General features: G+C 42.2%; 1 protein-coding gene across 1 annotated transcript in view; it reads right to left on the bottom strand.

Moving 5' to 3' along the window:
- Positions 1–2,222: 2,222 nt before the first annotated feature.
- The window catches only part of GUCY2C (guanylate cyclase 2C), a 61,809-nt gene continuing 41,176 nt past the window's right edge, over positions 2,223–22,855 (bottom strand). Inside the window, exons 16-25 of the mRNA XM_073327304.2 lie at positions 22,389–22,526; positions 18,329–18,417; positions 16,958–17,049; positions 15,481–15,639; positions 9,381–9,573; positions 8,808–8,982; positions 7,516–7,614; positions 6,678–6,772; positions 5,547–5,623; positions 2,223–4,021 (exon numbers count right to left, since the gene is read on the bottom strand). Coding sequence (XP_073183405.2) covers positions 3,847–4,021; positions 5,547–5,623; positions 6,678–6,772; positions 7,516–7,614; positions 8,808–8,982; positions 9,381–9,573; positions 15,481–15,639; positions 16,958–17,049; positions 18,329–18,417; positions 22,389–22,526 — 1,292 coding nt within the window. The 3' untranslated portion in view covers positions 2,223–3,846. The remainder of the gene's footprint in view (positions 4,022–5,546; positions 5,624–6,677; positions 6,773–7,515; positions 7,615–8,807; positions 8,983–9,380; positions 9,574–15,480; positions 15,640–16,957; positions 17,050–18,328; positions 18,418–22,388; positions 22,527–22,855) is intronic.

Below are 22,855 nucleotides of genomic sequence, written 5' to 3'. Positions count from 1 at the left end.
TTCAGCCGGGGGCGGGGGGGTTGACACTGCTTTTAGCTAGGTATAATGAATTTAATTTTTGTGTTTTTTTACTTTTGTTGCCATATGGGAGACTACCAGGACGGTATAGGGTTTTTTTTACTTTTTTTGGAGGGGCTTGTTTTTTTAGGTACATACGAGCACTGAATTACCAGGCTGCAGGGAGTGGATGGGTGAGTTCAAGGGTAGAGGCTGGGAATTTTTAGTATACCTGTGAAGAGACAAAAGAACAGCAGACAGGGAATATATATACTGAGACCGAAACCCATTTTTTAATTTTAATTTTTATTTTGATGCAACTGGTGTATTATTTATAACCCATGTTTTTTTAAATATAGTTTTAAAGGGACTGAGCCCTAATTTACTTTTTGGGAGAGCACGGATGAGGAGCAGAACTAGGGGCAGGGCATTAGGCCACCGTAGGGAGGCTTTTTGGCATACTTTTGAGAGATGTTGCTTAAGGGTCTGGTTGGTTTGTTTTACTACTTTACTGGCTTGCGGCTTTTAGGGTGTATGGAGTTTTTAGGGAATTTGTAAGGCGTCTGAGATGATTTGGACGATTTTTGACGTGAAGTGTGTTTTATTGTTAGATTTTATTTACTGGGGAAGTCTAAAGCGAGGAATGATTTTTTTAACAAACTTGAGAGCCACTGTTTTGGCAGTGCAATTGCGAAATGGAAAGGCTTTTGGCCATTTGCTGAATTTATTTACTATGACAAGGAGATATTTGAACCCTTGGGTCTGGGGAAACTTAGTAAAGTTTATTTGCTACACCCGTCTGGGGCCTGGAGTGGGTTCCAGGGCCCCTGGTGGCACTGGGTGTTTTGGTCGGGGGTTATTTTTTTGACAGACTAGGCATTTTGCCTGTATCTGGGCAGCCAGGGGTCTGAGTCTGGAGGTTATAAAGTACTTTTTTATTAGTTGGATAAGTGCCTTTTTGCCAGCACGAGTGGTTTAATGTAATTTTTGTAATATTGGCAGGATTAGGCCTTTTGGTAAGAGGACTTTTTTTTCTGGGGAATGAAGCCATTTTTTTTTTTTTGGAGATTAAGTTTGTTAGCTAGCTGGTTTTTTTTTTTAAGAATACTGAGGGGTTGGGAGCTCCCTTACTGATGGGATAAGGGCATGCATATAGGTGTTTTTAGTTTGATGGGACATCAGGGTGGCAGCATGCTTTGTCTTTTTATATGCCCTGGCATTACTCCTGGTTATATTTTGATTTTTTTTTTTTTTGATGGGCCTTACAGTGTACTACTGCCACTTCCAAGGGGAGTTGCACTGCCTTTAGAAGCTGTAGAATTTGGGGCCCGTACTTGACTGGGGAGCCTTGGGCTGTTAGCATTTTTTTTTGTTCTTACAGGCCAGCATGAGCATGCAGCACACCAAAAGCATATTTGGAATTAGTGAAAATATTGACCCTTTTTTTTGGGGGACAGTTTGAGTTCACGGGTCAGGGCCACTAGCTTAGCCAACTGGGCAGAGGTCTTAGTGGGCAAACTTTTAGCTTTTATGGTGTTATTGAGGGTTACAATAGCATAACCCGCTTTTTTTTGCTTATTTATTACTATGCTGCTACTATTAGTGTACCACTTATAATTTGCATTTGGGAGGGGCACATTTTTAAAGTTTGGGCGGCTAGAATATTGGGCATTTATGATTTTTAAATAGTTATGTTTTTGTTTTTTAGTTTTTGGTAAGAGGGTGGCAGGGTTAAGGGATGGACAAGGCTGCACCGTGACCTCGGGGTTTTTTAAGAGCTTTGCTTGGTATTTTTGCTTGTGGCGCCCATCACAGTGAGGGAGTCTGCTACTGGCAACTGAAGGGGTTGATTTATAGCAGTTTGTGCTGCTTTAGAGTTTACTAGAAAATTAATTTTTTTTTTTTTTACCCGCATTTTTACTTGGGGTTTTGGGGGTAGGATGATTTGGGTTTTTTTGATATTTTTATTTTTGTTTTTTTATTGTTATTATAGAGGTACTGCGTTTTTTTTGAGGCCCCCGATGAACTCACCGGTGCGCGCTGGGCGTCGGTTGTCGCTGCAATCCTTGACCGCCGGAAGGGATTCGGGCAAGGCTAAATTGCAGCCTTACGCCCACCCAGGGACTCCAAACGCTGTTGCCGGCACCCAGTGCCAGAGGCAAACAACAGCAGGGGTTTGTTGCCCAGTGTGCGTTACCCAATAAACACAACGGGGTGGAGAAGCAGAAAGTTTATTTGCAGCTGCAAACAAGGTACAGGGAGAATAGAATCTCAAATCCTGCACATTAGAGCAGGTTATTACACACACTTTTATATTTTTTAATGCTACTGCACTACACATTAGCCAATTAAAACTTTGCATAAATACTTTGCCTGTTTTATATGGGTTATAATAATGTTTATTTTTTGCAACCTTTAATAAGCATTTTTAGCAACTTAAACAACCAGCACATTTTGTTTGGCTTGGTAGCTGTTTTTTTTTGTTATTTTTAACTTGGCATTAGCAAGCCTTATACTATGAGGCATTATTTGCGGCTGCAACATTATTTTAAGAGCAAAAGAGCTTACTTAAACCAGCCAGGCCTGAGTTTTATTAAGGGAGGTTGAAAAGAAGCCCTTAGGCCTACAGCAGGGAGACTTCCTTGACCCTTATGGCCTTTTATTTTTTTAACTTAACTAGTGGCCATGCTCTGGGGTCTCCAACAATAAGGGTGCTAGACTGAATGACAGCTCAAGCAGTAAGCTTCATTGTTTGAATACTGACTAATGCTTCACTACTGTTACAGAAGCAACCCTGCAGACAACTATTTGCATACAGGTCATTTACAAGTCCATGGACCACAGTTCGAAAGCCACTTATGTAGAGAAAGTCATTTGCCAAAATCTTGCTTGCTAGTGATTATTTCTTCAGTGAAATGCCAGTTGTCTCCTCTGTTACACATCTGTATTTTGTCTCTTTGCTAAAGTGGATAATTAATATCAAGTGTTGATTTTAGCATATGGTTGAGCCAGCTCAGATAAAATCCAAACAAAATGCTCACCCATGAAACTTCACCCAAAAGTTGAAAAGAAACTCTTTAAGTTATGTTATGTTCCGTTATGTTTTATTTTTAATGTTTGCAGTGGTTTATGTGTTTCTGGTTTTGGGGCCAGAAGCAGAAGTAGCGAAATACTATGACAGAGCCAGTTTTTGCAAGATTTCCAACTTAATTCTGTAGACCCAAGAGATTCAGATATGCTTCAGAAACCATCCAAACTTTGGAATATTCTCCTTAGAGAAACAGTGGAGGCACCATTTTTTGAGCTAGATTAATTTGACTAAACAAAACACTTGAGAATATACAGTGGGGAAATTACAAAATTGCAAAATATCCAGGTCCATATCTACATACATTTTAAATATTTTCAAAAATATATACAGGCACTTTTTTCCAAATAAAAAATTGACAGTTAAACACAAAGTTTTAAATCACGATAAATTAAGACTCTACAGAGAAGACTTTGGGAAATGGGTCATTGAACAGCCAATCATATTTAAAAAAAATATTAGACAATTATCTTTCAGTCTCAAATGGATATTTTCTCTTTCCCCAGATCAGGGTGGATGTGCATGGGTGAAGCAGTCAGGTGATTGGGAAGATGCAGCAAGCATGGAGGCAACTACATTTTGGCACCACAGCAAAGGGTCTATCTGATTCGCTGATAAAAAGCAAGTGGTAGAGACATTTCCCAAAGAGAGAACAGTTTCGTTTTTTCCCCCAGCTCTCCCTGAGAGTGCCAGTCTCCAGCCTCTGTGTAGTATCTTCCATAGCCTGTACATGGTTTTTATGTCACACTAGACATCCAGTTTTACAGATAGGTGGTGGAATTTTCTGTGGTGGCCAACTGCAGGTACTCTAGGGTGCCTTTTCGGTAGCTGCCCACCCGGGAAGGCTCACGGACCAGGACCCCTTCAGATTGCCTTTTCCCCAGAGACTCTGTTATCATCCCTGCTAAGTCATCTTGCAATCGCTGTTGATTCTCCCTGGAAATAGCAGGAGAGGAAAGATTTCAGTGACCCATGCAATACAGGTACTATGATCCTCAGTTCCCAAGCCATTTTTAGACAATTCTATCCTACCATCTTTCCAGAAGCCCTCAATATACTAATAAGATTGATTCTGCCCACAATCTATTTCAAGTGGACATAGAAATCCAATTCAGGATCTACTTGTGACTGTTCCTGACAATATGGGTTATTGTCTCTGCCAAGGAAGTTTGCTTTAGCATCACAATCTCCCACCTAAAAGAAAAGGAGTACTTGTGGCACCTTAGAGACTAACCAATTTATTTGAGCATGAGCTTTCGTGAGCTACAGCTCACTTCATCGGATGCATACCGTGGAAACTGCAGCAGACTTTATATACACACAGAGAATATGAAACAATACCTCCTCCCACCCCACTGTCCTGCTGGTAATAGCTTATCTAAAGTGATCACAACAGCTGGTGGATCACAACAGCTGCATAAATAGTACACAGCAACACTACACAACGGGTTAGGATAGGAAGTGAAGAAGAACTCCATATCTCACTGAAACTATTTGGAAAAATGTAATCAGCCAGACTTGAATTTGATCATGTCACTGGAACTAATGCCCTTTGTATGGAGCAAAGTACATCTTAAAATTACCACAAGTGGTCAGGAACTCAGTTTTATGTCACTTCTGAAAGGCAGCACTTCAGTGTCACCACACCCCTTTACTTTGGAAACTGACTGAGTGTCAATTCAAAAGGAAGACTGTTACCTACCTGGGTCTGATTAAACCAGGACATCAACCTAGTATTTTTTTCCTGGTAACTCCTCTCTTATGCTCCAGAAACTGAAGTTTTGTTTAGAAGTTTTTAAAAATTAAGTCTCTAGACCTTATGCCTGTGAAGGTAATCTTCAAAATGAGAACCCAATATCAACAAAGAGGTGCCTGAGTCAGCAGACAACCTCAAATGGTAACTAAGAGGTGTGAACTGCTCTCATTCATCTCATTTTGGTATTGAGTCTGAAGCTTCATGATGACAGTTTAATGTTAATGTTATTAACTGTTTCACTACTGATCAAATCATACAAGAAAAAAGAAGGGAAATTACATAATGAAATCTGCACACATTCTATTGTGATTGGCATCTCATTTTAGTGTTACAAGTGATTGGTGCTTGGACTGGGGATAAAGCTTGGGAGAGTATCACCACTCTTTTTCCCCAATCTGAACTTGCACCTACTAAATCAACACCCCTTTCTGGTGAGTTTTCCTTGAATGTCTCCCATCCAAGGCCGTGATCCAGTAAAGTATGTAAGCCTATTAGCAATCCCAGAACTAATACTATTATGTATACTTGCATGTGTTCATATGCACATACACTGCTGTGTCCTTGACATGAGCCCAAGGAATACCAAAAAGTATAGTAAGTTAAAAATTCTGAGGGGAGAAGTGCACTTCAGCACTTTTGGTGAAGGCTGAAGTGCAAGGCCTGAAAGTTTCGTTTCTCCCTTCCCACAAATAAAGAACATCTTACACGGAAGGAGGTGTTGGGAGATTATACTGCTGGTCCTTCACCCCTGTCAGCCAGTAGGTAATCTCAGTTCCTTTGCCCTAATATGTCAGAGAAGAGAGAAGCACAATTTAGGGATTAGATAGGCACAATATATGATTTATATGCTTTATGTTGCACTGTATTATATGATTGTTCTATTATCTTTGCTTACTGTATTTAACAGGCACCCAGAGCATAGGATTGGCACCTATCAAATTTTATAAACTGAAACAAATAAATGTAACAAAGCAAAGGTGAGCAAATTAATAGGCCTCTCCCACCATACCCATTCACCACTGCCTCCTCGCCAAATTTTTATTACCAATGATATGTTTCACCTATAGTACTTCCCAGACATCTGCGTTGCCTTGACTTTTGTCTCAGATGCTTTTTCAATGGCTATATTAACTCTAGAGGGGTGTCTCCATCACCCTGTGGCTGTGTTGCCAACAGATACGTCTCTCTTGCTCTCCTGCTCTGTGTCCCTGGTGTAGCCTCTCTCCACTATGCCCTGTGCAATTTTGGCATATATATTACAATTTTTTCTCTTTGATCGGAGTTCTGCCTGCACAGATTCTTCTCCCCATACAACAATCAGATCCAGTATCTCCTGTTCGCTCCATGCTGGAGCTTGTTTGCTTTTCTGGGACTGCATAGTCACCTGTGCTGCTGAGCTCGCCATGCTGAACAAACAGGAAATGAAATTCAAAAGTTTCCTGGGGGCTTTTCCTGTGTACCTGGCTAGTGCATCAGAGTTGAAAGTGCTGTCCAGAGTGGTCACATTGGAGCACTCTGGGATAGCTCCCAGAGGCCAATTCCATCAAATTGCACAACGCTGCATCTGCACACTACCCCAAATTTGACCCAGCAAGATCGATTTTAGCACTACTCCCCTCGTCAGGGCGGAGTACAGCAGTCAATTTTAAGAGCCCTTTAGGTCGATAGAATGGGGTTGGTTGTGTAGCCACATTGCTTATAAAATCGACCTAACGCAGCTAAATTTGACCTAACCTCATACTGTAGACCAGGGCCAAGATAGGTGAACATCTCAGGTGTGTGATACCTTTAGATAAAATTTCATTCCTGTGTGTTTGTAGGCATGGTCTATGTTACCTTCAAGTAAGTCTTTCCTCTCACTTTATACTGGAAATGGCAGTCTGTCCTCTTCAGGATGGCGATAGTAGATGCACTTACATGAATCCGTAAAGCTAAAAATAAACAAACAAGCAACAAATGTTTGATTCAGAAACAACGCATGAACATATTCATTTTCTGTGAAAACCTGTGCTATGGTAGAGGTGTATCTAATTGTCACTGATGTCTTAGGACTAATTCTGTGCGCAAATGACATTAATGCTACCCATATATTGTTGAACCCAAAAATAACTACTCCGTCACATAACATTATATACAAGGAAAGACTAAAACTACTAAATAATTATAGCTAGACCAGCCAATGCCTCAGGATAGAAGTGATAACAGTATCTGTGGGGTAGGGGGACAGGGTAAATATCAAGAAGGGGAAGGAATGGGAAGAAACTGAGCAAAGGGAAGAAAATTTAGGCTGGATCTCAGGAAACATTTTTAGTTGCAAAACTATTAGATTGTGGGATATTTATTTATATATATTTATATAATAAAGATGCCTATCCAAGTCACCAGGCGCCCGAACATAATAAATTAAATTAAATCTCAGCAGCATTAAAATCACCAGTTCCACAGGAACTGAGCCAGCCAGCCACCTACCCCCTTCATCAACTAGGAAGCAAAAGAACTAGGAATAGGCCTGTATTTTCCAGGGTGGAGTGGAGGAATGGAAAATTTGATCTTCTATCTTTAAACGTCTATGCTTTGATGATAAAGTTGTTCTTGGCTGGAGAAGGAACTCTAGATTTGAATGCACAACTAGCCTAATGTCAGATTACACAGAGAGGTGAGGTTCAATTCTTACGTAAACCTGTGGATTCCATCCTTGAAGCAGTGTTAACCGTGTCTCCAAATAAACAGTAACGAGGCATCTTAATCCCAACCACACCAGCAGCACATGGACCTGAAAGCAGAAGACAGGGTGAGGAAAGAGGAAGACAGAGAGGCTGTTATTCCATGGGGATTCAGAGAAGCCCTTGAGGTCTCAGACGTGGCTGAAAGAAATTGAAACTTAGGAATTAGCATGATGCCATCATAACTATGGGAGTTATCTGTTAGTATCCTGGAGTGGGTGAGTGGTCTCATCTCGAAGATGGCACTTCTAGCAGCAGAGCAGGGGCACTGGGGTCAGCAGTGATTGAAAGCACTATCTACATCACCTTGTACAGTGTCTGGAGGTCTCACATCCAACTGTAGACCAGGCCTGTCTCTGTTCAGCTTGTAAAATATATTAAATATATTAAAAGACTATTCATACTATTTGAATATATTTCTGAGCAGACAAAAATGCAGAAGTATTAGCATAATTCCTAAGTGTCAGCTCTGGAAGCAGGGGATGGAAAGAATTAACTTAATTATGGAGAAGTTTCTGTTGGTGTCTTTAGGGCCTTCCCGAATAACTGAATTGTTATATTCCTTCTCTTGTGATGGACATAAACAACAGAGTACTGAAACAAGCAAAAATAAAAAGAAAGTTTCCCCAAGTACTTGGGTTCTTTGGATTATCCACAATACCATTCTAATAAAGTAAATCAAAAACTGATTCTCAAGTGGGCCTGGTGAGAACATTTGCCTCAAAAGCATTTAATGTAAGTCTGCTTTTCAGTGGGGGAGGAAAGGTCTCTAAGGACTCAGGTGGGTATAATGTCACCAACTCAATCTCATAAAAAGAAAAGGAGTACTTGTGGCACCTTAGAGACTAACAAATTTATTTGAACATAGGTGCCACAAGTACTCCTTTTCTTTTTGCAGATACAGACTAACACAGCTGCTACTCTGAAATCAATCTCATAAGGAACTACAGAGGTTGGTTTGCTCAGCTACCAACCTCACAGAGATGGAGTTGTTAAATGGAATGGGAGCAAGCCAATGGTCTATTTAAGTCCACCGCCTTTCCTCTAACAATGGTCTTTTATACCTGACGCTTTTGAGGAAGGCAATTGACAGTGCTTCTGGCCAGTTGTGTCATGCTATACCACAGTCTTCACAGAGAATCAATTTATGAACAATGAGGCATGAGCTCTTTTAACCATTGTTTACTTTTTGATCTAGATAGAATAGCTATGTCATTCATATTCACATGCCGTGACCCCATACCAGAGTGAATCCCTATGCGAATCCAAACAGGCAGGCCAGGAAGATGTCGTAATTCAAAGGATCCCATGAAACTAAGGATATCCAGTGCCATCATAGAGATGTCCACTGCGTGGCGGTTGCCATTTCTCTTTGGTAAGCCACTCACCACCATGTACGCATCACCAATGGTCTCCACCTGTGGAAACACAATTACCAGTTACCATTCCCATTTACTAGAAGATGCATATAAATTGCAGATGGAAATGGGCTTTTAGAGTCATTTTCTTGATCTCTTCTTTGGCAGTGCAGGGTTGCCAAATTCCTTCCAATTAGATGACCTCTTTCTGGTAGTGAAGTGCTCAGTACACAGCATTCTAGGTAATGAATCTATGACCACTTGGTATCAAAAACCATTTACAAAGAGCTATGTGAAGCACATTAGAGAGACGTAATCTTGGCCTGTACTTCTCTCATTTGTCTTTACTTAGTGTACTGGTTTTGAGCCTTTGTTACCACATTCTATTCCCAATTACTCTGACTGCGATGTTTTATGTATCCTGATTATTATTTAAGTGTAAGTGAGGCTCTGTTCACCTTGTAAACATCATGATGGTCGAGAATGTGGTCAAAGTTCTTATAGATGTCATTGAGCATGTCCACCACTTCCATGGGGGTGCTGTATTGGCATAGCGTGGTGAAGCCGACAATGTCGCTGAAATAGATGGTGACTGCTTCGAACAGCTCTGGCTCTACCCGCCCAGTTTCCTTCAAAGATTTTACCACTGGCCTGTGAAGAAAGGTGGAAGGGAAATGGAGATAAATATACCTTCTGCTTTAGAGGACAACTCAACCTCCTAGACCTGTCGGCCGTAAGTGTTCCAGAAATAGAAGTAAACAAACCAACATTCTGGTAATGAGTTCAACGGGCACTTGGAAAGTCAGACACGCTAGCATTTCTGGCTACTAGAGCCTTCTAGATTATGAGCTCTTATTTAGATTGTAAACTCCTTGGGAAAGAGACTTTTCTTATATTTTTGTAAAATGCTATGCATCCCTATGCTTCCCTATACATAATAACTGAGAAAATCCAGAGACAAGAATGTATCAGGCAGGCAGTCTCCTCCGAAGACTTGCTTTCAAGTTTCTAGCGTGGAATTGTGCACACTAAAGCAAAGGAGACACAGGGCTTGTCTACACGGCCCCACAGTTTTGACTATGGGCCATAGTCGAATTGCAGCACACACTTGTGTGCTATGCTATAACTCCCCTGTGTGGCTGCTGTGGATGCAATCTAAAAGGTACCTAGTTTATACTAATTTAGTCCTGTTTAAAGAGGACTATGTTAATGTGAAGTAGTTAGTTCATGCCCGCAGCATCCATATGGAGAAGTTACAGCAGAACACACTAGAGTGTGCTTCAATTCACACCCTCATCGTGCAAACTGCAGGGCTGTGTGGACATAGCCATACTGCTTTCTGCGTAGTTCCAATCTGTCTGGTGAGCATCTGACAGCTTTGGAAGTTGAATCCAGTTTTCAATTTTCTTTTGTACACATACACTTTCTCTGTACATCTTGTTCTTGACAAGACTGGGGGTGTTTGGCTTGGTATCCTGGCCAAATTCCACGTTGGTTAATTACATTCTGCCTCCCTGAAGTCCCACTCCTGTTTCAGTTGTCAGTGGCAGTCTGTCATTCTTCACATCCTAGGGCTTTGGAAGTATATTAAGCTAAAGCACATAAAGACCATTTTAGTGCAAACAAGAGTGTCTATACGGGGAGCAAAATAGATAGTGTGCTTTAAATTCACACCCTAGTTTACTCTACACTAACTTCCCTATGTAAGACAAGACCTTAGCGTTGTTGTTTGCTGTTGAAACTGCTGCTGTATGCCACCACAGAGGTGGCTGCATTTCTGCAGAAGGTGAATTGATTCTCATATATATATCATTTGTAAGGCTTGTAAAAAAATTCAGGATCCTTGAATATGAAAGAAGCTAAAGATATGTAAACATTACATTCAAAATTCACTGGTTAGGTCACCTAATTAACTGAAAAGTCATCTTAAAAATAGGTGTTAATTCATTTTGTGAAATGTTTGTTCACTGTACTCCCAAGGACCTCATTCCTTCCTCAAGCTAGTTTTTAAATCAGTCAGTCTGAATGTCCATCATCATGTATAATGATTACATGAAGTCTGGGAATCCATGATGTTTCAAATTATCTTCAGACTGTTTAGCCCTCTGTTTGCACATGGCACCTACAGGTTTCCCTCTAGCATCTTCCTGTAAATCTTTCAGATGTGACACCTAGATATACTGAGGAGGACTGGTTTAGCCAGTTCTAGGCAAACAACCCTCTTAAACATCATTAGCATTCAAATAGATCAGTTATTTTATTGGTCATGGTGAGACATGCATCAGATAGAAAGTGCTCATCTATTGCAAGATGAATGTAAATATTTCAGTTACAAATCTTAACTACAAGTGAATCAGAAAGGGCATGCCACAATACTACCCTTTTCCACTCAACCACACTTTACAGAAAACAAACTGGAGTACAACTACACTACAGAGACTATACTGGCATAGTTAAATAGCCATAGCTATGCTGGCATAACCCTGTAGCGTAGACGCAGCCTCCACCAACTGAAGGGGATTTTTTGTTGGTTTAGGAATACCACTTCCCTAAACAATGGTATTCTTCCATCAGCATAGCTGTGTCAACACTGAGGATTAGGTCATCACAGCTATGTGTGTGTGTGGGGTGGGGTGGGGGGGGTTGCTTTTTTCACACCCCTGACTGATGTAGCTATGTCAACCTGACTTTTAAGTGTAGACCAAGCTTGGATTTTTTTCTCCCATCTTTTAAATCATTAAATAGTATTTTAATTCTAGATCAGATCTGGGTTTTTTTGAGCATCTGCAGGTACTTCCTCGTTAAGGCTCTGATTTAGCAAATAATTTTAACTTTAAGCATGTGCTTAAGTGATGTGCTGAATTGGAGCCTTAGACAGGGACTTCCTGGGCACTGGCAGGTCAGAGCAGTTCCTAGGTAGCTGACAAACTCTGTTGAAACTTTGAATCTCTGTCTGTGCAAACAATGTCACATTTTCCCTCTCTGCTATACATTTTCCCCAAAGATCTTGTATGGGGAATCAGAAAGAGTAGAGTGCAGAGGGAACTGGGAGCCCTGCAAATTTACCATCTGCTGAGATGGGTAGATGAGGGAAATAGAACAGAGGAGAGGTGGAAGCAGCCTTTGATTCTCTGATTCAAAGAAATACAGGATGAGTGTTAGAGAATATCTGTAAATAAACTGCAAGTGAGAACTTTCAAAATGGTAGACACCTTTTATGATAATAATTTTATGTTTCTCTAGAATCATTCATCTTGGAGGATCCCAAAGCACTTTACACATTGTGGGTATAAGGATTATTTCATCCACTACTGAAATACAATAATTTCTGGGTTAGAATATGGCAACTTGTTAGTAGCACATAACAAAAAACAATGCTTCCATTTTAGAAAGAACCAAGACTTTCTCCAAATGAAACTGCAGGCTGATTTTAGGTTAGCAGAATATAATTCTCCAAGTTGGAATTTGTTAGGACCACCAACACTGACCCCCACCCCCATTCATGTAAACAGTGACATTCAGTTATGTTTATGAATTTACTTTGATTTATAACTCTAATACCAACAGACACACATTTAAAGCTCTGAGTGTCTTCACAACAAATAAAAATCACAATATCAAATACAAGCATAAATTACATTGCTCTCATTTTTTCCATCCACCTCATCTACAAATAGACCCTGTAGCATGTGATGGGGGATACCAGGCCTTCCCTGCCCCCATGCTGGAGGCATCACCACCCTGAAAAATTTGCCCAAAGGCAGAGTGTCTCCTGGGAAAGAGGGGCCATGAGAAGTGGTGAGCTGGAGCCGGTTGTTAAATTTAGAAGCCCTTTTAGAACCAGTTGTTCCGCAAGGGACAACCGGTTCTAAAAGGGCTTCTAAATTTAACTGGCCAAAAGTGGCACCTTGGGCACTGACTCCATGGGTGCTCCAGCCCTGGAGCACCCAAGGGGAAAATTTGTGGGTGCCGCCGGCTTCCCACGAATCAGCTGTTCGCGCGGGAAGCCGGGGGGCTGAGAAGCAAGCCATGGCTTCCCGCTCAGGCCCAGGGAGGCGGAAGTGAGCTGGGGCGGGGGGGGGGGGCGGGCGCGAGGAGGGCTGTCCGCGTTGCAGCAGGTAACCTGGGGGGAGAGGGGGGCAGGGTTCAGGGGAACTGCTCCCCACCCCAGCTCATCTCCGCCACCCTCAGCCTGAGTGGGAAGCTGCGGCCTGCTTCTCTGCCCTCCCCGGCTTCCCGCCGAACAGCTGATTCGCAGGAAGCCGGGGGCGGGGGAGGGGGGCTCGGAGAAGCAGAGCGAGGCGGTGCGTTCAGGGGAGGAGGTGGAGCGGAGGTGAGCTAGGGACGGGCGCGGGGTGGGGAGCTGCCGGTGGGTGCTCTGCACCCACCAAATTTTCCCAATGGGTGCTCCAGCCCTGGAGCACCCAAGTTGTCAGCACCTAAGGAGCCACTTTTGATGTGATCAGTGGGGGGAGCGGCCGCTCCCCCTGCTACCCCCCTAGCTACGCTCCCCCCGCCCCTAGGAGCCAGAGGGACCTGCCGGATGGTTCCTGGGAGCTGCCCCAGGTAAGCACCACTGGGACTCCCACCTCGCCCCCCGGCAGGTGCCTCTGGCTCTTAGGGGTGGGGTGGGCACCCACTATGGTAGCCCACAAGACCCTCCTGCCCGGTTCTGGGGGCAGTCAGGGGACAGGGGTGGATGGGGCAGGAGTCCTGGGGGGCGGGGGTGAGCAACGACCCCCTCGTGGGGCAAGGAGGGATCCTGTTGTTAAGATTTCGGCAGCTCATCACTGGCCATGAGTATAGAAGCCACTCAGGCTTTGGTACTGGCAGGACCAATAAAACTTGGTCCTTCAGCCGCTAGAAGAGCCCTGAGGAGGCAGTAGGCAATCAGACTCACCTGTCTGCTTCTGCTAAGAGCGGGGGAAGCTGGGGCAGGAGAGCAGCTCCCCAGCGTTAACTCACAGCATCCACACCCAGGTCAGGGGCTCACAATTTGACTTCACCTTCAGTTTAAGCATGCAACAAACTCTTCATTTTTATTGAGAGTTTAGAAGTCCAGGTGGCCATTTTTTAGATTAATTTCAACTAACTGTGACTCGTCTAGCAAAGGGCATATGGCACAAGTTGCCTTGCTCCTGACAAGCTGTGACGTAGCTTCTCTGGAAAGCTAGCTAATCTGGCAGACCAGGTGAGAAGCATGATCCAGAGCAGATCAGGCTTCACAGAGAACGACCTGTTGACAGCCCCATTTCTTCTCTATCAAGGTCTTCTGTTGAACACAATTGCAGCAGTATAGTTTGGGGAGAGAGGTGGTCTCATGGGCAACCAAGTCCCAAACTATTTAGTACTTTATAGGTGAAACCCAACCCTTAACTCCACTTGGATACCAACAGGCAGTCAGTGCAGATCCCAGAGCACCAGCATTATAGGCTCTTAGTGTGACATTCCACTCAATAAGCAGGCAGCTGCATTCTGCACCAGCTTCAGTTTCCAAATGATCTTATCTCATTAAAGTAGTCTAGGCTAAAGGTGACAGAAGCATGAACAACGGTGGTGAGGTCTGCCTGCATCTGAAAGAAACTGTCCCATTCATCTCACCAGATACAAGACTATTGGCTATAGCTTCTATCAAAGCACCCTGGAGCAGTCGTCAGTCTAACAAAACACCCATATTACCAACATGTTCCATAAATGGCTATCCCTCCATCTGGGGATCTGATATAATCTTTGCAAGTTCTTTTGATACTTTCCCTCAACCCGCTAACATAACCTCAATCTTATGTCTATGATGCTTCAGCCAGCTAGCTCTCAGCTAGCTTTCCACAAACAAATCTTTCTTTGCCTCCTGCACAGCCATGGCATAAAACTGTAAAAGTTCTTAATGTCCCAGTTAGTCTAATTAGCACAAAACTTCCTCCTCAAGTGCTCTAGCAGTCACTCCCACTTGCCCCCCTCTTGCAAGTCATCTGTAAACCACGGCGTCTTAGGAGATGAAAAAACTGTAAGAAAGAGCATGTTGGGGATACTGTATTAATAGCTGTGGACAAAAAATCATTATAAAGTTCAACCAGGCCATGAATATTATAGTCTGAGGGCAAAACAGTATTTTCAATCAGAGCCCTGCAGAATCAAACCAAATCCATCACCTCAAGAGGAGAGGAGTGTCCTAATGTGCATTAACAGTCAGTAAAGGCTAAATGATAAAAACATGGGATCTTTAATCACCTTACAAGTTCAGGACCTCAGTTCTACAGCTCATTTGAAAGGTGATAATGCCAATCATAGGGAAAAAAAGAAAGAAAATGGGCCAAATTCTGCTTTTAGTCACTTGTTATAACTGACAGAATAATTTAGCCCATTTTGTCTGACCTGGATCTGGAGGCAAGCACTATGAATTGTTACAATTTATTCTGTGGAGTAAGTATTATTCACGCCTTCATGCTCACTGTGGTTGGAGCCTCCCACAATGATTCTGATGCATTACACACCAGTGGGCTTCACAGTCAATATTGAACGCTTCCTACTGCATGGAAGCCCCTGCTGGTCAACACTCACCGTGGGAGCAGCATGAAGTTAAGCCTGTCTGCTCTGTCCCTTTCTGCCTTGTATAGCTCCGTCCTCTCCTCTACCAGGTGCTCTAGGTTCCGGGAATACAGCTGCAGACGCCGGATCAAGGTATCCATGTAGCTTTCATTGGTCTGACTATGGTAGTTACTGGGAACAGAGGTTGGGAAAAGGATGAAGAAAGCTTATGCTCAAATAAATTGGTTAGTCTCTAAGGTGCCACAAGTACTCCTTTTCTTTTTTTAAAATAACCCAAGACACAAATATTCAATGGGAGAGAGTACCGTGGAAAGCGAGAATCCTGAGAAGGAGCAAGAGGTGATAGGAGGCAGCAAATTAGACAGGAGTTTGCAGTGGGAAAGAGCACCAAAAAAAGCCAATGCAATTTTGTGCTGCCTTTGCAATGGCATCTTATCACCAAAAGGGGAAGTAAACAGGCTGTGGGTCACATTCACTCATTGAGATCTGCAGGTTTCCACTGGTGGGACCTGGACTGAAGACTCCCATCAGTGGACCATCTGCCAGAAGCAAAGATGATATAGCACAAGCCAGTCATAATCTCTGCTTCACTGGGGGTCCTGAGCTAGCAGATGCAGCCCATGAAGTGGATGGGGCCAAGATGACTGGAAGATCCAATAATTCGGATTCTGATTTTAAAATCTGGCTGGATTTTAAAACTGCCTTTTCCCCAAGCAAAACATCCATGTTAAGGTGGCAGTGGAACCACCTCTAAGGTAAGCCCCCCTCTAATGCAACTGCCGCTGCAGTTGTAGGGCGTGAATTGTGTGTTCCTCCATACCCCCGGAGGCGAATCTAACTATTTTCCTGCACTTCTTTGGTGTGGCCTCATCTGGAATGTTGTGTTCAGTTACAGACACCACATTGTCAGAACAATCATGACAATCTGGAAGAAGTTCAGAGAAGAGCAATAAAAATATAAGCAAGCGGCTAGTGGGACAGACTTATGGGGATAGGTTTAAAAGTTGTGAAATAGGCTCTGAAGGGAAGTGGCTGAAAACCCATTGCTTGGGACTTTTAAATAACTAGATTAGAAAAGGTATGGCAGGGAAGTCATTTCACTCAAACCCTATAATTATCTTACTCTGGGTAACCTGATCTTTTCAATCACCTCACTTTGTGGTCACTTTGAATCCATTAATCTCACCAAAACAAGTCACCTAAACTTTCTAATCATCTCATCCCCAGAATGTCCAACTTCATTAAATTTCCTGAAACCTGGATATCTGACCCACTATTGGACACTTGGGTAGTCCCTATTTACAAAATGTAATAATTTGGGCTCTGAGTGATCATCTCTCTCACGCACCCACACCTCCCATTTTGTCAAAGGATGAGGAAGGGCCCAGTCAGTGAGCCCTGTTTTTTCACTGATTGAATCATGTTGCCTCAGACTACACCTATAACTATCAGCTTCCAAGTAGCTGGGAGTTTGGAACACAGTGCTTACCTGAATATTTTAGCCAGAGTGCTCTCAATTTTCTTAAAGTCAGGTCTTTTCTCTGGATCTTCCTCCCAGCAACTTTTTACAAGCATGAACACCTGAGAATGTACAAACCAGTGGAAATTCAGGTGAGCAGTTACAAAGAATGGTAATAGGGTTAAACAGCAAGACCAGGAGCTGTTCACTAGTCAGTATGGAATTCCACTCCCATCCCACTTGGCCAGTAACTTATTAAAATGTGACCAGTTGTTATTAATCTGTGACGAGGGAATTCATTATAGGCACCTTACAGCAATACTCTCTTCACATTAGCCACTGATCAGCAGACAGATGATACTGACATTCAGTAATGACTACCAACCTGAACAGAATTTGAATCAGTGGTCCATAAATGAAAGCCAAGTGAAAGGATCCAATCCCCCAACCTGGTATCAGACTGTAATTATTGACCTAGAAGTGAAAGCCTTAGTAATTCCATCCCCAATTCTCTGAGCTTGGGTTCTGGCTGGAACTGGTGACTCAGAGATAAAAAGTCATGCTATTAACTGTCCCTTGAGATATCCACTCTAGTGTTTAATGATTATTGTGGTTTAATAATATCAACATTTTAAAAGACATGCTACTGTAATATAGAAATTAATACTGTAATACTGTTTGAAAGTGTTGTCAAAAGATAATAGTAGTCCTTTCCCAAATAGTTACATAGACCCCATAAATCACTCCATTTAAGAATATAGGATTTGCCACACTGGATCAGACAATCCATTAATGAAGTCCAGTATCTGGGCTCTTGTCATGTGGAATCAGATGACTAATCACTTAGCCCAGTTATCCCACATGCAGAATTGGCTAATAGTTGATGCTTCAGACAAGGTAAAACACCCTCCCCATGATGCATCTGGTCAAGATGAACAGACACTGTGCCATACTAAACATACATGTGTTCCTTAAAATGAAACTGGGGTCTTCTTTGTCCCAGATGTCCCATCAAAAAATTAATGCAATTTCAAAAAAAAAATTCTAAAAGTGGGGAAAATATCCTCTGATCTGTGTGCTTTTTTTTTCTTTTCCAGTGGATTGGCAAACGCCTCCCACTGACACCATGTGAATTCAGAAAGAGCCACCCTTAACACATGTTGTAGTTATTAGAAGTCACCAGGTGCAGAATAAGGAAATGCTGTGTTGTAGGTACTGGAGTGAGGAGGAAAGAAGTCCAGGGAATTACATTTCACTGCACTGATGTTAATTATGGGACATTTTTTCTTCCTGAAAGGCCACAGCATTGGAACGTGTAGTGTGTATAGCCTTCATCCTCCCACACCAGCCATTGCTGGCCTGGCTAGAAGCATTTCCTCTTTTCCTTTAGCGTAGGCTTACTTCCAGCTCTCTTTCTCCTGCAGTCTCTAGGATCAGGTCTGGGCGGAAAGGTCTAACTCCTTTGCCACTCTCCACTCTGTAAAGTTTCTCTAATGAAAAAAAAAGTGCAATATTTAAACAATAAAGTGGCAGTGCATCTACAAAAGGTTTTTTTCTCCTTCTGCTAATAGCTCACCTTAATTGATCACTCTCACTATAGCGTGTATGGCAACACCCATTTTTTCATGTTCTCTGTGTGTATATATGTATCTTCCTACTGTATTTTCCACTGGATGCATCCGATGAAGTGGGTTTTAGCCCATGAAAGCTTATGCTCAAGTAAATTTGTTAGTCTCTAAGGTGCCACAAGGACTCCTCGTTCTTTTTGCTGATACAGACTAACACGGCTACCACTCTGAAACCTGAGTGAATTCAGTATGCCAAGGTAGTTTTATAAATAGAAATGGGCCCAAAGCAAAAGCATGGCTCTGGACACCCATGTTTTTTTTATCTGGATCTGAACTTTGGGGGGGTTCTAGTTATAAGGCTGAAGGCCAAAACAGAGTGTCTTGAAGCCACCTGAGAAATGAAAGGAACAGAAATGTATACATGCATGTATTGGGCATGATAGACATGGACACGACAACTTCCCAAGTGGGCAGTAGCCATATTAGTGCCTTTCTCAGGATGGGGTGTAGCCATAGTAAAAGGCAATGTGAGAAGCCCTTTAGTATATTATGGCCTGATTTTCAGAAGTGCAGAGCACAATCTCACAAAGGGAATTGGAGCTGCAGATGCTCAAACCCTTTAAAAATCAGAGCATTAATATATATGAATATAATTTTGAAACACAGCAGTTTGTTGCCTTATTTGTACCCATAAGCAGGAAGACACTGTCCCATCCTAGCAAAACTCTCTGACTCCTGAACACGTCAGAATCCAGGTCATGTTTTCAAAACTCATTCATACTGTGCCATCAACAAACCATTAGTTTGCTTCCTAACTTGCAGTAATGAATGTTCTGCTAGTCCAACCATGTAAAGGGCTTCTGTAAGAGATATCACAAATGATTCTACACATTCAGCAGGGGGATTTTTTGCCTATTACTGGTCCTTCTATGTGTCTAGTTTCTATCTACCTACCTACCTAAGGTATTTACAGCGTCAATCATCACAGTATCTTGGTGCTTCATTTCAGAAGCAGAATATGACTCAAGGATATTCAAAAAATTCTTCATTTGTTACCTGTCCTCTCTCTGATCCTAGCTAATGAATTAGGCCAAACATTTACAAATGAGGAGCTGTTGAGGGCCTTGAAAACCTTCCTAATAGTGAGTCCCAATCCCCACTGATTCTTGGCAATAAAAACCTAACCCCTCAGCTGTCTGAATGTATGCTGAACTTATTTAACCAACTTCTGAAATCAGAATCAATAACAGAACCCATTACATTAACCACTCATATATCCCTAATACTAAAATAAAGGGAAAAGCTCCGTGGAGTGTGGATGTAATCTCGTTGCTGAAGAGAAAATTTAAAATTTTAACAAAAGATTGGCCCACAAATTTTAAAAAAATTACTCGGTGAATCCAGAGTGGCCAAAGAGGCATCAGGCCCAGTAGATTTAACCACTACTAATATTAGGAGACTATTAAATGTCCTGTCACCTGTGAGCTGGCTCCAGCAAGAGGCATGGATTGCATCCCATGATGCTGACAAAACTGTCAGTAAGTTGGTCTAAGTGTACAGGATGGAAACACTAAAGTGATTTGGAATGGACCAAACTTTTCTAAAATGGTGAAGCTTCATGAAAAAACATAGGTCAAAGCCAACACAGAGACAGATTGTGACCCTAACACCACTAGCTAAGTGGGGGTGGCAGGCAGTGAGGACCTAGAAACATTGTGCCTGAGCTGGCATAATGCCTCCAGCACAGCAGGGAGAACATGGCCACTGAATCACTTTTTTGAAAGAGTGCAACTTGCTCCCTCACCCTCACATGCAGCAAGCCCTGCTGGCTGAAGCATGGAAAGGAGAATATATCCCTTTCCCCTCTCCGCCCATTTGGGGAGTCTTTTGCCAGTAGTGACACTACACTTATAAAATCCTTGTGTTCACTGGGATTGTGCCTACCCCCTGCAAAAGGAGGAATAAGACCTCTTATACTCTGCTCCCAATTGTACTCCCACACAGAACCAGGCATCATTTGACACACAGTATGCTCTTGGGCAGACAGGGCTATAAAGATGACGAATATGCCGGGAATATAGTATGTTTAGCTAATGATTCCCTATCTTCTAACTAAGTAGAGCACTGTAAACTTTGCTTGTTTGTTTTTTAGACAAACGGAAACCCAAAAGTAAATCTGAAATGTCCCCTCCCCCCAAAACGAGCTCTCTCAAATGTTCATTTGTATAGAGTTAGCAATTTGAAAGGCTGTGTTTCCCAGAGTATAAACATTACGTGCCTGGGCAGGGAGCATGCTGAGGTTACCCCAGAAATCCTTTGAACATGTTTAGAGGGAAAGAGCTAATTGGGAGGCTGAGGTGCTGCTGTATTACCTGTTTAAACAAAAACAGGGAGGGTTTGCAGGATGACTCAGAGGTAGAAGAGGTGTCTGAACTCATTATTAATATGCAGTCTGGGGAATTCTAAACTCTTACATTCTTGTGGTTATTCTAATTTATAAAATGATAGATGGATTCTGGTGCTGTGGCATTATTGGATTTACATCATATAAACAAAATTTGTCCATTTCAGGAACAATACACAGTTGGCTTCCCAATAAAAGAAACTTCTTCGATATCTGCAAACAAGAAGCTTCATAGTTAAGTTTGTCCATTGTGGGTCTTTTATTAGCATAGCCTTCTATCTGTGTAAACCTCACACAATTATCTCACTGGCCTACAAAGCTTTTGGCAAAGTCTTTTGCAAATCAGGCATATAGAGACCTAAAAGTTATGTTCATAATATGACGAAGGGTCATGCATTGTCCACAATAAGATGAAAACTAGACTAAAGGTAAAATTTTCAGAACTGCCTAAGTGACTAAGAAACCCACTAGGACTTAAGTTTACATCACTGAGGCAGTTTTGAAAATGTTGCGTTTAATTCCCACTGAAGATGAAGCCCCAGCTGGCCTCAAACAGAACTTTAATGGAGTTCTGCTTTAATAGTTATATAGACTTACTGTTTCATCATTTACACAGCGTATACAAAATTCACTCCTAAAACTCCAGCTACCTGACAAAAATATGGGCACAGAAGACTTAACTGTATCCACATGGTCTGGGACTACCCATCTTCTGGATCAAAGGATTCAAAACCTTCCTGCTTGCTTTTACTAGCCATGAGAGGTATAGGTCCATAACTCAAAAATCACAAACTGAGGTTCACCCAGTAATTCCAGAACCTCATATAGCAAAACTTCCTAGAATGTCCCTCAAGGCATGGATCTGCTCTCTAAAATAGCAGTCAATTTGGCACAAATATAATTAATCTTCTCCCTGAAGGATGTGGAAAATTCCCTGCAGCACAAAAGATCTGATTAGGTTTCTGAGCCAAGGAACCAGAATTTACCAGGCTGTCAACTATTTCGAACAGTACCATGAAATGTGATTTCATGGATGCAGTGGAGAAGAAAATGTTCTTCTCCTGAAGCATTATTGGTGAGATCTGCAAAATGCCATAGTGAACAAGTGCCATAGCCTAACGAGCCCACCTATAAATGCCAAGCACTCTTATTTCATGTCATTGGGTTTCTTTTGCCCTTTTGGTGTCCATGTGGGTTTGTTGATGTTTGGTATTACTGAATTGTAACATGTTGGAATATGTAATGTTGCAAGGGGGAAGGATGGAAGGAAAAACAGTACAAATCTTAATTTAAAAAAATCACAGCAATTACTCCCATGTGTCACTACTATTAGACTCTTCATTCATTGCCCAGTGAGAAAAGTAGCAGCTCAAGTACTTAACAGAGACAATGTTTTTCACTAAAATTGTGGAAAATATGACAGTCACCGCCACAACATCCAAACGTTACATTTGTAGTGTAAGATAGATGTGGGTTTTTAGTCTCTTACCTTTATGGTCCCGGCAGAAGTTAGTGTAGAAGGTCTCCCTGCGCAAGATGATCTCCTGTGCAACGATTCCATAGCTGTACACATCACCTTTCTGAGACACATCAGCATGACGAAGGTGTTCAGGAGCTGTCCACAGATCTGAGCAGCCAGAAGAGGTAGATATATATATATAGAGAGAGAGAGAGAGAGAGAGAGAGAGAGATGAAACTGATTTTTGTGAGCTTCTTCAGAACTTTATCCCCTTCGTATTGTTTTAATTTTATCTTTTTACTATTGTTATCCCCATCCCCACTAGAGCTTGGTATTGTTTAGATATTTGTTCAGCTATTGTGTGGAAGGGCCAACTTCAATACACACTGGATAACTGACTACCAGATATGCTTAGGTTCAAACACAAGTTGTTGAGCTGGATGCAGGAATTACTGGGTGAGGTTCTATGGCCTGTGTTTTGCAGAAGGTCAGATTGG

This window comes from Lepidochelys kempii, chromosome 1 (assembly GCF_965140285.1).
Source record: "Lepidochelys kempii isolate rLepKem1 chromosome 1, rLepKem1.hap1, whole genome shotgun sequence".
NCBI classification, from domain to species: domain Eukaryota; kingdom Metazoa; phylum Chordata; order Testudines; family Cheloniidae; genus Lepidochelys; species Lepidochelys kempii.
This window is presented reverse-complemented; position numbering and strand designations above follow the sequence as displayed.